A 14,125-nucleotide genomic window follows, 5' to 3' on the forward strand; every position below is an offset into this window, starting at 1 on the left:
AAGATTCTCTATAGACTTGGAGAACCAAGATTTAACCTTAAGGGAGCATCTGGCGTTGACTAATTTGGTAGAGTAGTCCTCAATTTGGGTTGTGGACTTCACTTCATGACACACCATGTTGAAGATTCATAATCAGGTGGTAGTTGTGATGATAGATTGTGAAGCAACACATAATTTCATAATTCTAGAGTTAGTTGAAAAACTCAAGTTACCAATTAAAAAACAAAGGAATATGTTTGGAGAAGATTCTGGCCAATCATGCACCCTCACACACCAAACAAGAAATTAAAATTTATTTCGTATTGCGTGTGTAATCACATGAAATATGTTTGGTATTTTCTACTCTCGTCCTTTTCCAGGCACAACAGGGAGGACAAATAGGTATATCTGTAGATTGTGAATGGGCAGAACCTAATTCAAATAAAGTTGAAGACAGGACTGCTGCATCTAGACGCCTTGATTTTCATTTTGGGTGGTAAGTTCTGGACTCTTGTGGCATCTTTACTATTGTTGGGGACAGGGAAAAGATATACCATTTCGTAATGTCTATCTCCTTTCAGCCCCCTCATGAACAAGCGTCAATATACATTTCATTGTATACTAGTGATTATAAAAAAGGACTTCCAGAGTTAACTATAGAAAACCCTTTACTGTTCTTTAAAAATAAAAAAGGACTTCCAGAGTTGCTCGAAGTCCCTTCCTAGCATAATTATTTAGTAGTTGAGCTATTAATATTGGAATAGGTACATGAACCCAATATTTTATGGCGATTACCCTGAAGTTATGCATGAAGAACTTGGAGATAACCTTCCGAAATTCACTGATGAAGAAAAGGAGTTGATTACGAATAGTGTGGACTTTGTGGGTCTGAATCACTACACATCGAGGTTTATTGCTGATGTACAAGAGACCTCTGATCACAATGATTTCTACAAATCACAAAAGATGGAAAGAATTGGTAAATCCCAATCTCTCTCTCTCTCCCTGTTTTAGAACAAGGATTATGCTTAACGTTTCTGTTATTATCAGTTCAATGGGAAGATGGTGAGCTGATCGGCGAGAAGGTATGGCTCTCTCTCTCTCACACATCACAGTATATACAACCACACTTGTACTTCTACTGCAATAAAGGCATTTTCAGTAGGCATCTGTGTAAGCTATGACCTTCATTTTGCTGTGAAATTTATATGCAGGCGGCATCAGAATGGCTTTACGTTGTTCCTTGGGGCCTCCGAAAGCTTCTAAACTACGTAAAACAGAAATATAAGAATCCAATTATCATCATAACTGAGAATGGTATGTGCACTGAAAGCCTTCTAACATTATTGGAATGCGATGAACTTCCCTGATGGAAGGAAAATTGTAGTTTATTTTTTCAACCAACCATGTGATCACCCAAATATATTGAAATATAAAAGATAATGGAATTACAGAATAACTCTCCTATAATTCGAGGTATACTTGGCACTTCCCCGTGGATTAATGCTTTTCCATGAGTGTGAACCATTTTGAACCCAGTTATGCAGTGGTCTTCTCAATTTGTTCAATCAAACTGGCAATTGCAGAATCTTAAAACGGAGGGATTATGTATTTTGAATGACGAATTGATTAATATTTCTGGAATTTATCCTTAAAGTGATGAAAACTTGAACCTTGCTGGCCATGCAATATTTTATTTCCGATTTCAGGTGTGGATGATGAAGAAGATGAAACTTGCCCACTACATGAGATGCTTGATGACAAAATGAGAGTTGGTTATTTCAAGAGTTATCTGGCTGAAATATCTAATGCAATCAGGTTGGCTGCATACATTTCTTTCTTTCAAAATGTTTTCTTAATCAATAGAGATGACATTGTTATTGATTTAGGAGGTTCTGAAACCGAGTTTTTTTTAAACACATTAGCATTTACCTTTTGTTCAAGTTTTACTCTCGTATAGCCTCTTTCATTCTTGAACCGTACTGGCGTTCAGATACGAGGGGTTAACTTTTATTTCTTTAAAATTAGTTGTTCCTTAACTTTCCTACTCAATCTCGTTTTGGTTTCTAACTTTCAAACCTTTTGTTTTGGCTTCTTAACCTTCCAAATATTCTCTTTCAGTCCTTAAACTCGGAATAAATTTCATCTCTAGTTTATTTTTAAAATGTCTATTCTAGTCCCTATTCTTTTAATCTCTATATATTTTAGTCGAAATAATTCAAAAATATCTATTTTGGTTCGTATACTTTTAAAGAGTGACTAATTTNCTTTTGGGTTCAGATTCTATTTTTTACTCATACTTTCATCTCTAGTTTATTTTTAAAATGTCTATTCTAGTCCCTATTCTTTTAATCTCTATATATTTTAGTCGAAATAATTCAAAAATATCTATTTTGGTTCGTATACTTTTAAAGAGTGACTAATTTAGTTCTTCTCTTATTTTTATTTAATCTCATTTGTGTTAGAATTTTGAAAATTGGACCAAACGGAGATAGTTTGTTTGTCAGTAGCAGACTGCTACACTGAATGATGAGTTATTTTGGTGCTGATATGGGATTTTTTGCACAGGGATGGAGTAGATGTTAGGGGTTACTTTGCATGGTNAATTATTTTGGTGCTGATATGGGAGTTTCTGCACAGGGATGGAGTAGATGTTAGGGGTTACTTTGCATGGTCATTAGTGGACAACTTTGAGTGGGCTCAAGGCTACACCAAACGATTTGGATTGGTGTATGTGGACTACAAGAATGGCCTAACTCGCCACCCTAAATCCTCTGCTTACTGGTTCCTCCGCTTCTTGAAAGGTTCCGATGAGAAAAGTGGCAAGCAAGAATGAACACTCCTTCCTTTCGTATGTCTTATTGACACTCCTTTTCTCTTATTGACACTCCTTTTCTCATCTATTTTCAATCTTAAATCTTCTTGCCTCTCTCTCTCTCTCTCTCTCTCTCTCTCTCTCTCTCTCTCTCTCTCTTTGCTCCCCATTTGTTTTGTTTGCTATCAGCTTGTGGTATTAATTAACCAATACTTTTGACTTGCTTCTTGGAATGAAGGTAAACGATGAGCAAAAAGGGGGCGAAATATTGGTCGAAGCCATCTAAGGAGAATCTATCAGGCATGTCTTGTTGTTTCGGTAACCCATAATTAAAATGTCACTCTTAATGTATGTCATTGTCATTTGAAGTTGGTGTGTGGTTAAAGGATAATATGACAAGAACCCTTAGAGTTAGTAGAGTTGAGTGCTTGAGTGCTTGAATTAACCATAGACACATGTTTAATTGTTTAGACTCCTACAAGCACAAGTTCACTACACATAAAATGTCATCTCTTCAGGCTGCCATACATAAGAGAGTATACAATACCGTTATATTTAGTGAAAATCAAATAGATTAGTTGATTCTTTTGTGTAAGGTTCGTATAAAAGATTTCATTATAATAACGTACCATTTTGATTAGTTGATAATAGTATAAGGTTCTTCGAGTAGGTTTTTGCTCCAAATTTGAACTTTTAAAACCACAAACCGTTGTATTCTGTTACCTGAAATATCTAGCAAATAAAACAAAAACATCCAAAACTTATAGGCAAATTAAAATGAACCACATCCCAAGGACTGAAAATTAACCAAGTTTATAAGTTGATAAACTGATCTAATATCATCTATTTTCTAATATACATGCATGCATAGTGTCACGGTCATGCTTGTCCAAGGCATGTTCATGCCGAAACTTTTGCCTTTACTTTATTGCTTTCTTTATTGTTTTTTTTTACCACTTTCATGTTGTATTATTTCTTTCTTATTTTCTTTAAGAGTATACGTTTCGGCGATGTCATGGCTACGGCTAGTAGACAAAAATGCCTCAAAATGTACTAGTAGACAGTCANATGGCTAGTAGACAAAAATGCCTCAAAATGTACTAGTAGACAAAAATGCCTCAAAATGTACTAGTAGACAGTCATGGCTACGGCTAGTAGACAGAAATGTCTCAAAATGTACTAGTAGACAGAATGCCTCAAAATGTACTATAAGAGATACGACTAGTTTTCAACTTCTCCCTACCCGATAGTTATATGCAGTAAGTCGTTGCCTTTTTTGCTTACATTCGCATAACACCAATTTCAAATTCTCTCTTTTCAAAACCTCTCCCCCCGCTTTCTAAAATCTTCTGTTGATATCGAGACCCGAGGTTTGTACTCACGTTGCCTGACCGTAGGCAACGTAATTCGAAGTAGGCTTCACCCACTCAGTACTGAGAGTGAGTGCCGCACAATTGCCAAATTCGCTGCCTAGAAATCGCGATTGTGACACATGTAACCTTGGATACATAACATGCATAATTCCTCATCTCATACTGCGGAATAATATTGTAGCATTCATACAACAGTTGGATAAACAAACCACTCAAGCACAACCGACCTGTTGCTCAAATTCCAGCATGAGCCAAATTAGGAATCAGCCACTAGCGATGATAATTGAATGTCTGTCTATTAAGAACAATGCAAAGCTGATTCTTCAAAACAGTTGAAGATAACATCATAAAAGTAAAATAAAAGTAGATAAATCATTCAAGATACTACCAAGTCTTTTCAGTACATTTTTATCAAGAGAAATAACAAAAATATCACCTCAAACAGAGTAGAGCAAAAGATTGCATGNTAATAATTGAATGACTGTCTATTAAGAACAATGCAAAGCTGATTCTTCAAAACAGTTGAAGATAACATCATAAAAGTAAAATAAAAGTAGATAAATCATTCAAGATACTACCAAGTCTTTTCAGTACATTTTTATCAAGAGAAATAACAAAAATATCACCTCAAACAGAGTAGAGCAAAAGATTGCATGACCAAAGTCGTAGTAGAGTATAACGTTACAATAATTATTGCTACTAAATCAGTCATCATTATTGGTACATAAACACACCACAAAACTTAAAAAGGCAATAACAATTCCGAGTTGCATCTCAGAAAATAGATGATGATATTAGATGGATTTCAGTGGAATGCAACACCATAAATCACTTTCCACCTATAACTCTCACTCCTCTTCTTCAGCCTCTTCCAGCCAATTCACAAAAGGTTCCAGTGCCTTCACGAAGCTCTGCCTGTTATGTTGCCATTTACACAATTGCAGAGTCAAGTACAAATACACAGCCGGATTCATAAATAACAAAACAAAGATCAATCAAGAATAGCTCTATATGAACAGAAGTTAGAACAGTGGTCTATGCAGAGATGACATGCATACCTGCCCTTAGGGTTTGTTCCTTTACGGAACCAAAAGAGTATGGTGTCCTCAGCCAGTACATCCTGGTCGTACAGAGACCTAACAATTTCGGGGAAAAGCTTCATCAGCTTAGCATCCTCATAGCATTGCATCTGAACTTTGTAGATAAGTTCCAGCTCAAGCTTCCCTGTGCTGCAGAAGGTATTCAACAATTCTGCCCAAGTTTTCACCTGAGTGAAAAGAAAAGGTCAATACTTCAACATCTTCTGTCTATATTTCAAGGAACAGCTTTTAAATTGTAAAATTTATGTGGAAATACACTCTAGATATGAGAAATATGTCAAGGAACAACAATGGCTCAAGTACTTTATGTTAGTTGGGCATAGAAAATAAATAACAAGGTCAATCCCTAAACAGCTAGTCTAACAAAACTAACATAAACACTCCTCTCCACACCCAGACTAAAGTTTCCATATTTGAAGGAATCCAGAGGGAACACAGAAATGAGCCTGAACCTTAGAAGAGTTAAGAAAAAAGGGGATTACATGCCTAAATCAAAATTTTATAACAGAAACTGAAACTCCAACTTGAGAGTAACCAAAATCAAGAGACAACAGACATAAGATTTTAGCGCAAGTCCTTGACAGTCTAAGACATGCACTCCCAGAATCTATTGAGAATATTCAATCTCCATTTGCGGGAGGGAGACAAATCATATATGCTACTTTGGTGGCTTCAGAGGTGGTAGATTACTCCGAAGCTAAGAGGCCAAGGGTTTTTTTTTTCTTTCATTGAAACTTGGACTGTGAGAATGACAAAGTGAACTGAAATTTCTTATCAGATTATGTTTTGGCCAAGAAAGGGTTTTAGAGGTAGATGGATGAAGTGAATTTTGTGGCTGTTTGTCTTTGGTTAGCTATTCAATTATCATTAACGGTTGGCCTAGTGGAAAAAGTAAGGGTAAAAGGGGTATGAAACAAGGGAACTTCCCCTTTCCCTTTCATTGCCCTTTTCTTCCCTCTCCGAACCCAATTCNGGTAGATGGATGAAGTGAATTTTGTGGCTGTTTGTCTTTGGTAAGCTATTCAATTATCATTAACGGTTGGCCTAGTGGAAAAAGTAAGGGTAAAAGGGGTATGAAACAAGGGAACTTCCCCTTTCCCTTTCATTGCCCTTTTCTTCCCTCTCCGAACCCAATTCCTCTTGGCCCCAAAAACTTACTCATCAAACGTATAGCTGAGTTAATCAAGGTTCAAACACAGGGCCACCTAGGGGCTCAGAAAATTCGAACAAGCGAGCAAGATGCAAGTGTATGATTAAAGTTACCTGACGAAGGGCTGAATTAGCATTCTGTTGTTGGTTCTTTCCAGACCACTGAACAGCATCCATTATGACATCCCACAAAATTCGAACAACCTCAATATCGGGTAAATTGGCATCTCTCATTCGAAGTTTCACACTTTCTATGACTTCAGCAATGTCAGTTTCCTCGGCTATCTGGGTTGTTAAAGCGGATTTCATTTCACTTAGCTTCACATCAAACATTTTCTTTGCGTTGTATTCTACCAAGGGCACCAGCCCTTCCTTCCTGAAAAATTAAGTCATGCCGGCACAAAAATAGAGAAATGATTCTAATATTCAAGAAAACAATAAAATCATAATATTTGCAACTTAGATTACCACTACTATATCAAGTCTGTAAAAAAAAATGGTATGAAAATAATAATTCAATAAATAAGAAAATAAAACATACTCTTCAACAAAATACGCGAAGTAAAAAATATACTAACGTGAAATGCTCAGAAAATCCTTCAGCAGACCGCTTAGCAGAAGGAAAGAACTCCAGAAGATTGTCTTCCACTTTGCCCCTCTTCAGGATGGAAATCAAATCATCAAGGCTATTATCCATGAGATACTCCTTGAAGAAGTCAGTTATAAATGAAAGAACTAGCCCTTTGGCCACAAGATTATCTTTAAGCAATGGCTGAAAAACAGTCTCGGGAGGCAGGCCCGACAGCTTCTGTGAGAAGGCAAGGGCAGTGAAAATAGCAAGTTTTTTTCTTTCATTTTCCTCAAAAAACTCAAGTGACTGCAGGAACCTTCGCATAACATTTTCAAGATATTTTATGAGAAATGGCCTCCGCCTCAAAATTTTCTGTATGTAGATAACAGATGGTAGAATGGCTTCACGTTTAGGTTCACAGTCTAATATAGAGTATGGATGGCGCTCTCCTTCATCAGGTTTTGTTGTTCCAGGCTGTGTGCGTCCACCAGTGAAAATAACCTGGCAGTACAACATATGTTGGTGGAAATCAGATACAAATTAGCTGAACTTCCTTAACGATGCAATAGGAAATTTAATTACTGCAATGCTGTACAATTTGTATTTTATTAGAAACAAAACTTTCATGCAAAAAGGGGAATGAGCAATCCCTGCCCAACACTTCACGGATAACTGCAGCTCTATAATTAAAAAAAAATACAGAAGCATTTAGCTCGTTGAAAACGATCAGATGTCGGGGAAGAACAAGTTTCATGCATATACACATGTTAAAAGACAATCTTACAACAAAAAGATAGACCGCTTCAGCAAAAAGACAAACTATTTCTCAAATATTAATAATTCTAGTTCTATTGCTTGCTCCATATACCCGCAAATTTTTTTACTTTTCCAGCAAGTTCTACATATATTACGTATATACATCAAGCTAAAATGAAAAATTTATGGGTTAACCGTTCCTACCATAGTGTAATTGAAATTCGTACTGTATAATGGGAAAACTAGTCACTTGCATGCAGTTCAATCAATATTACAAAACGTTGCTTCAGGAATGAATTAGAGAAAACATTAAAATTTCAATCAGCAATGAAGATAACTTTAAAATGACATAAAATAATGGACAGAATACGTAGTCAAGATGACAATCTTGTTATCAAAACTCAAAGAGAAGTGAAAGATCCTCAATAGTGTTTCACATTAGACAACATCACCGTATGGAAAGTGAGTGTATAACACCATCAAAATGACTACCTCGAAGAAGGTGTCCCCGTATCTTGAGAAGTCAAGTTCTGAAGACTCGATATTTCTGGCAATAAGTTCCTGTACAAGAAAATCACCATCGCATTATAAAATTGTTAGTCAAATCTACGCTGAAAACTATTTTTTCAATCATGAATGACGGTACAGAAATTACCAAATCACCAGCATTATCCAGATAAATCTGGACCACTGCATCAGAAAAAGACGCAGGGTCCAGTGGTATCGTAATATTCCGTTTGCGGGTCTTAATCCGCGTGCCACTGCCAAGTCAAACGATCACGGGGGATGTAAGTAGTAGTCAGTTTGCCGATGGCAGAATGCCAAAATGATGTATGTGAAGAAAACAAAACGTTCATGAACTATTTAATAGCATCATACACTAATAATTTAAACAGGAACAGGATTTTCAGAGCAAATGGGCCTGCTGTTAAAGCTACAATTCTTTAAGAATGGAATAAGCATAACCACAAATAGCAGACAGAGAAAAATGTATAATTGTTCTCTATTTTTTCAGAGTGAAAAACAAAATTTATTACTCTAAAATAGTAACTATCGAAGTAAGTGAGAAAACCAACATCAACTGAAGCCAGCAGTAGTAAGAATAAACATAGCCTACTGACCAAGAATGGGATGGTACAATCCATTGCATTGATTAAATGTAAAATAGATTCATTGACATTTACACCCTTAGACCAAGTAAAAAATAGAACAAACATTATGGGAAATACTGTAAGGTAACCATCGAGGTGTGAGAATCCATTTCTTCATTTCTTAGAGATTTTACTAAGATAAGAGGAAGGGGAACACCCACGTAACCTATTTTTTTATCTATCTCAGTGACTGCAGGTGCAGACAATATTAACTGACCAGCTCCTAACCACAGTACAATACCCCACTTAACCTATCATAAATAACCATACAAACCCATTCATCTGGAACAATTGAGAAAATCACGGTCTAATACTAAAAGAGAAAATGATAAACAGTTATGAGATAGTAAAAATCAGCTATACCACATAAAAAATTAACTAGAAACTAATTCCATATAAAGAATACAAAAGGTAGAAGATAATAATAGTAGAACCTGGCTTACCCAAGAGTGGGTTTCTCCTTCGAGCTGCATGTACAAAAAAAATCCACAAAAGAAAAAATAATGAGTTAGACTACAAAGTCCATAGCAAAAGTGTACTAAATTTTACGGAATAATCACAGATCATGTGAATAAGCACGCTTATTGTTTGGGGGAGGGAGTAAATCGAGAAAGGCGCTTCTTCAATAAAAAAATTTCAAAAAAATGTAACTCATGGAAATATCTATTCTGACTTGCGTGAAAAAACTTCAACATCTGTCTACATCACACCTAGGAAACGTTTATCCAACTCACAAATTAGTTACAATCAGAAGCTGAACGGGAACGGAATTAGCTATTAAAAAAATTGTATGTTTTTATCTAATAAAGAGAAGAAAAAAAACGTGATTTGAAGATTAAACCCTAATTAGGTATTAGAACTTTTTCGTCCAAATAAACCTATAAACCAGATCCACGATACCAAAATAAAATCCAAAAATTCGATACATTAATGACAAAAGGCGATGAAACCAGAAGATCGATAAAATATCAGAAACAACTTAAAAAAGAAAAAGAAAAAAGGATCAAGTACAAATTAAAAATCAAGACAAAACACAACCGGGACAAAATTTTGCTACAAAAAACCTGAAATCTGAAATCACAAGTGACCGACACACAAAAGCAAACAGATCCATGAACGAAATCTATGAATCGAAATCGTCGGCCAGGCCTAACGAGAGAAACATCAAAGAGTTAAGAGAGAGAGATAGAGAAACGGAAAACGATTAAAACCTCATAAACCAAGACGAGTGAGGATCGGAGAAAGCTTAACGAGTCTGTACAAGTCGGTTGAGTTCGTCCCCAGAAGATGACCGAGAGAGGCCAAAATAAAAGCAGGGAGAGAGGAATGGAGAAAGGAAAACGAGTAAAAAGTTGCAGGTCGAGCAGGTTTATATAGTGAGAGCGGAATGTAATTAAGATGAAACAACGTGGCCGAATTGTAATTCCGTTGGAAAATAAGGACTCCATTGCAAATTTTTTATTTAGTCACAAAAAATATATACATTAAACTTAACTTATATATTTGGTTACTTTGGATAAATTATAATTTAATCCATATAATTTTAAAATCTTAGAAATAATTTCTACACCTTCATTATAAATATTATTTATTATATAGATTAAATATCGTAAATAATCTCCTAGAAATTATTTATAAATTTTTATCATAGATAAAATTTTAATTTTTAAAACTACTTATTATTACCAAATTACATTATTATTTTCTCGAAACTATCATTTGTTATAATATTTGTTATAAAGCATATCAATAATGTTACTAAGCTAAGATACATAAACACTTAGAGAACAAGACTGATACGTTACATTATGAAATAAAGCATATCAATAATGTTACTAAGATAAGATACTCGTTTTTATCTATATATTGTAAACTTTTTAGATTATTTATTGAACATAATCTAAGGTTTNTTCTCAAACGTCAATCACATACTATTTAAGATTACATTAACCTTTTAACTTATTTCTTAAAAAAAATAAATATACGAGAATGCCAACTTATTAATGATTAATTCTAAGGTTTGATAGCATAAATTTCAACTTATTAATGATTAATTCTTAAAACTTATTTCTTAAAAAAAATAAATATACGAGAATGCCAACTTATTAATGATTAATTCTAAGGTTTGATAGCATAAATTTCAACAAGTAAAGATACCGAAGACGATACAACAATCGACAAGCCGAGAGAGAGAGAGAGAGTACTCCCATCAACATCCTTCATAATGCCATAACTTCCAACTAAAACCACCAACAAATTTAATAATTCTGTAAGCAAAACTGTTCATAGGAAGTTTAAGGTCAAATAGAATCGAGGAAAATAAAGGAGCAAACGAGCCAATGGTGATTTGATTGAACTAGAAATCTCGAGTGTTCATAATCTGAAAGAGTTCATAAAATTTAAGAAACACTAAAAGGGAAAACCAACTCCAATATCTCTAGCATATGATGACAAAAATGGGGATCACTTCATAATTAAAACATCCAGCATGACGCGAATACAAAAGAAATGATAAACTTCTCCTTCAGCTCCTGAATTTTTTTCATACCCATCTCAGAAAATGACTCCCTACTTCTTCAAAGATCTTGCACGCTCAAACCTACAAGAAATTAAACCAAACATCTGTGTTGTAATGGAAACAAGTTGAAGAACAAAATTAAGCACAAATTTGAATTCTATGTAGAAATGTAACAAGAACAGTCTATTACTCTATGGCTGTTCTTTCTTGCTGAATAATGAAATGCCACAATTTAATAGTACAGTTCCGAAATCAATCAGACGAACTCGAGAATATACTGTTATAAATTGGGTAAGAACCAAAAAGATTACCTGGTGGAAGAGACTGCTTCAATTTGTCTGCCTTCTCAGAGTCGAACACGCAGAGCGTGTAAAGGTACTTCGAGCAGCGAACCTTAAACTTAACTACATCTTTGCTCCTCTTGATTTTGACAGAACGGGCATCCTTTCTTCTTGCAGTGAGAAGAAAGTCTTTTATCTCGTGGATTTGCTTCGGCTGTCCAAAACAATACACAAGAGGGAATTTCAGCCATACTGTTCTTTTTCAAAAACAATGGTATTCATCAAGTTCATCAACCCATTCAAGACACGGAACAGTTTATGAGAACATCAACTGCAAAAACGATAAATCTATACCATCCATTCACTTCAGGAATGCTTGAAATAATGTGAACTAAATGGGAAGGAGAACCATCCAGACAATGAATGAACGTCAGAACACATAAGACGACACGGAATAGAAGTACCCGACCATAACATTTTTCAGTACAAGCGTAGAGAATCAAAGTTGAGTGACCATGATCATGGCCGAATAGTCGAACTTATACAACTGAAGGAACCTGATCCGAATTCTTATCAGCACCAGATTCTTAGTTCAATTATTCTAAAAGTTTTCGCCAAATATCCAATAATACTATCCTCAACAGCAGGAATAACTTTAGCATTCAAACATTCAATCAAATAATTGGAGAACTCTAGCATACAGAAAGCACAGAAAGCAAGTTATTGATTGGATACAACAGAAACTCGGCCATGAACCCTAGTATGAATCGACACATAGGTAAGTGCATTAACAGAAAAACCAAGAGTGACAAAATGCATCATAGATACGAAGAGCGAAGCAGATGAACAGAAATAAGCATAGACGAGAGGAAAGATCACCATTTTCGGGCGGCTGCGAGAAGAAGAGAGATGACCCGAATGCGAACGGCGTTGTCAAATGGAGAGCGAGTAAGGAATAAGGAGTGCCAGATTTAGGGTTTCAGAAATCCGAGGCCCAAAGGTCCATGGCCCATTCTAAGGTTTGGGGAAACTGACTTAATGGGCCGTATAATCTTATACTTAGTTGGGCCGTATATCTCATACTTAAGTTGGGCCGTATATCTCATACTTAAGTTGGGCCGTATAATCTCATACTTAATGGGCCGCACTATGTTCAACGACTCAATCTTCTTTGACTTAATGAGAGCGACGGGTGAACCAAACCACGTCGAACGACTCGATCTTCTTCAACCCAATAAGAGTGACGACTGAACCAAACCACATCGAACGACTCAACCTTCTTTGAACCAATGATAGCGACGAGAAAATCAAACCACGTCAAACTACTCAATCTTCTTCGACGAGTCTCCCTCACCCACAAATGTCGTTAACTAAAGCCCGTAAGCGATAACTCAAATTGACCCATGTCCCGAAATGTACTCTCAAAGAAGGCTCACAACAGCTAAAAATAGAGTGTTTCCTCTCCCGCACGATCTCATTACCCACGCCCTATGTCGTTCGTTATTTAGGAGTGCTACAAATTGCTACTAAGATTATCTCTACGAATAACGAAATAGGGAGGGAGTCCCACATTGACTAATTTATGAAATGATCCTGGGTTTATAAACAAAGTTAGAGGAGCTTATACTCAAACCAATTAAAATAGTTATTAAGTATTATATTATATGTATTTAATACGAGATACTGATTTAGAAACAATACATTAAATAAATAACACGAGTATATTATATTTATATTATATTTGTTAGCGTTATCCTATATATATTTGGTAACACATTCAAGCCTAGACATTAGATTGCCAACTTATAGGAAAAATTATGTTATACATATTTTAATTTGAAGGGACGGATATACCCTTAATTAATAAAACAATAAATTTTGTAAGATTTCATAAGTAATTTTGTGTTTAGAAATTGTGCCGCATTATAATATATTTATCCTATTTTATTATTTGTATGAAATCATTTAAATTTGTTGCTAATTTATTAAAAAATAAAATATAATTTAATTTAATTTATACATACATACATACATATATATATATATATATATATATATATATATATATATATATATATATATATATACATACAAGTACTCGAACATTTGCTCGAGTTATTTTCTCTACCCCTTCTTACCTTGAAAAAACAGGGCACCTTCGTCATTGAACCGATAACCATCTTTTGGCTAACTTAGCCTCCTCCGTCCTTCGGAACCAACAAGGAGTAATACAGGAGTATTCACTTGTTGTCCATCGACTACGCCTTTCGGCCTGATCTTAGACCTTGACTCACCCTTCGCCGTGGACGACTCCGTCCCTCGGGACCAACAAGGGGGTAGTACAGGAATATTCACCTGTTGTCCATCGAATACGCCTTTCGGCCTGATCTTAGACCTTGACTCACCCTCTGCCGTGGACGAATCTTGCAAAG

General features: G+C 35.4%; 3 protein-coding genes across 3 annotated transcripts in view; 1 reads left to right on the forward strand and 2 right to left on the reverse strand.

Moving 5' to 3' along the window:
- Positions 1–3,182, forward strand: part of LOC111788730 (beta-glucosidase 42) — a 9,524-nt gene extending 6,342 nt beyond the window's left edge. The window contains exons 8-14 of the mRNA XM_023669192.1: positions 360–475; positions 744–958; positions 1,030–1,064; positions 1,194–1,296; positions 1,689–1,797; positions 2,620–2,830; positions 3,033–3,182. Of these exons, the coding sequence (XP_023524960.1) occupies positions 360–475; positions 744–958; positions 1,030–1,064; positions 1,194–1,296; positions 1,689–1,797; positions 2,620–2,815 (774 nt within the window). The 3' untranslated portion in view covers positions 2,816–2,830; positions 3,033–3,182. The remainder of the gene's footprint in view (positions 1–359; positions 476–743; positions 959–1,029; positions 1,065–1,193; positions 1,297–1,688; positions 1,798–2,619; positions 2,831–3,032) is intronic.
- A 1,522-nt stretch (positions 3,183–4,704) lies between these two features.
- LOC111788731 (basic leucine zipper and W2 domain-containing protein 2-like) lies at positions 4,705–10,259 on the reverse strand. Its single transcript, XM_023669194.1, has 8 exons — positions 10,106–10,259; positions 9,338–9,361; positions 8,399–8,504; positions 8,236–8,304; positions 6,995–7,488; positions 6,531–6,792; positions 5,226–5,434; positions 4,705–5,082 (listed from the first exon to the last, which is right to left on the reverse strand). Exons 1-8 carry the CDS (start codon positions 10,108–10,110, stop codon positions 5,016–5,018), a joined length of 1,236 nt encoding a protein of 411 aa, XP_023524962.1. The 5' UTR covers positions 10,111–10,259; the 3' UTR covers positions 4,705–5,015.
- Positions 10,260–11,214: 955 nt separating this feature from the next.
- LOC111788732 (60S ribosomal protein L38) lies at positions 11,215–12,699 on the reverse strand. Its single transcript, XM_023669195.1, has 3 exons — positions 12,573–12,699; positions 11,724–11,907; positions 11,215–11,493 (listed from the first exon to the last, which is right to left on the reverse strand). Exons 1-3 carry the CDS (start codon positions 12,573–12,575, stop codon positions 11,471–11,473), a joined length of 210 nt encoding a protein of 69 aa, XP_023524963.1. The 5' UTR covers positions 12,576–12,699; the 3' UTR covers positions 11,215–11,470.
- Positions 12,700–14,125: the final 1,426 nt, after the last annotated feature.

The sequence above is a fragment of the Cucurbita pepo genome, chromosome LG02 (assembly GCF_002806865.2).
Source record: "Cucurbita pepo subsp. pepo cultivar mu-cu-16 chromosome LG02, ASM280686v2, whole genome shotgun sequence".
NCBI classification, from domain to species: Eukaryota; Viridiplantae; Streptophyta; class Magnoliopsida; order Cucurbitales; family Cucurbitaceae; genus Cucurbita; species Cucurbita pepo.